Source organism: Penaeus monodon, chromosome 28 (assembly GCF_015228065.2).
Source record: "Penaeus monodon isolate SGIC_2016 chromosome 28, NSTDA_Pmon_1, whole genome shotgun sequence".
Classification (NCBI taxonomy): Eukaryota; Metazoa; Arthropoda; class Malacostraca; order Decapoda; family Penaeidae; genus Penaeus; species Penaeus monodon.
This window is the reverse complement of record NC_051413.1, coordinates 25,424,102-25,425,336: the sequence shown is the minus strand read 5'-3', so window position 1 is coordinate 25,425,336 and position 1,235 is coordinate 25,424,102. Positions and strand designations below refer to the sequence as shown.

Below are 1,235 nucleotides of genomic sequence, written 5' to 3'. Positions count from 1 at the left end.
TATAATCAATTTATTGATGGAAATACTGACAAGAACATTTCTATACACTTTCAACTAGTAATATGCAAAGAATATGGATAACCTCACCTTCCTCAGCCCAAAAGAGTTGTGCTGGAGGGTCTTGAGCAAGGCACCTCTTGGCCAGGGTATTAAGGACAGAAAGACACCCCATTCGCTCTAGGTCAAGGCATCCTGCCGCAGCACACATGAGGGAGTACACAACCGAAGATGCAAGCCGCACTAGCAGTTCATCTCCCTGGTGGAAGGAATTTGTATAAAAAATACAACTTATCTACTTGAAGAAATTATCAACAACTTTTTTGTATTGATATTTAAGTAAAAATAAATATCATACTCATATACATTAACATATGAGTACCTACAAATACTGTACACAAATTGATACAAATACACATGTAAAGGAACGAAGATATATTTCCAAAAATATATAGTTGCATGCACATAAATACATACATAACATTCTTCTTTGTCATCATACATCTAAACAGACAACCCTGTTCTTTTTAACAAACCTGTATTGACGTATTATTGAGTGCTGTCTGGAGGTAGGCAAACACATTGCCATGAACGGCTCTTTGTGCTAGCTTGTTGTACATCCTTGGGTTGCCTTTTAGACCCCCATCTGATGCCCTGAGCTGTAGGACAGCCCAAGCCAGCAAGGGGGCCAGGTGGGGTGTACGGGCTCCCAAGCCAGCCATGGTGGGGTCTAGTTTCTTGACCCAGGCACTATCACAGAGTTTATTGTCGCTGAAATGAGAAAGGAGAGTGAATATCTAGTATTCCAAAATACTAAGTGTAGTTTCTGCCTGTCATTTGTCTACCTGCTGCTAGAAATTCCTTGGATAATGACCACCAACTGGCTTGTGCTTGAAAAGGTTCAACAAAATTCTAAAGTAGTTCATTCATAACAGATTTTAAGAAACAAAATACTTGAACTGCACAGGAGCTGATATGCATTTCATACCATCTTATTCTATTCCAAATGCTTTTTAGTAGAAGTCTAACCTGGTGGGTGAGTCAGCATTGATGATGAGGGTCAGGAGCAGGACGTGGGCACCATCGAGAGCTTCAACCAGTGGGGCATGACTTTCCCTTATGCCCTCCTGAATCTCTGGCCGTCCTCCAAGGCCACCTCCCTGTGAAGGTAATCATGCAGGTTTATTATAAGTGATAATGTGACTTATGACAACAACTTTCTCTTCTTCATTGGTAGA

At 40.9% G+C, this 1,235-nt stretch overlaps 1 protein-coding gene across 1 annotated transcript in view; it reads right to left on the bottom strand.

Annotated features, from left to right (window-relative positions):
• The window catches only part of LOC119591430 (nucleoporin NUP188 homolog), a gene marked incomplete in the record, with an annotated part of 23,587 nt that overhangs the window by 16,658 nt on the left and 5,694 nt on the right, over positions 1–1,235 (bottom strand). Inside the window, 3 exon segments of the mRNA XM_037940171.1 lie at positions 88–256; positions 534–768; positions 1,027–1,157. Coding sequence (XP_037796099.1) covers positions 88–256; positions 534–768; positions 1,027–1,157 — 535 coding nt within the window.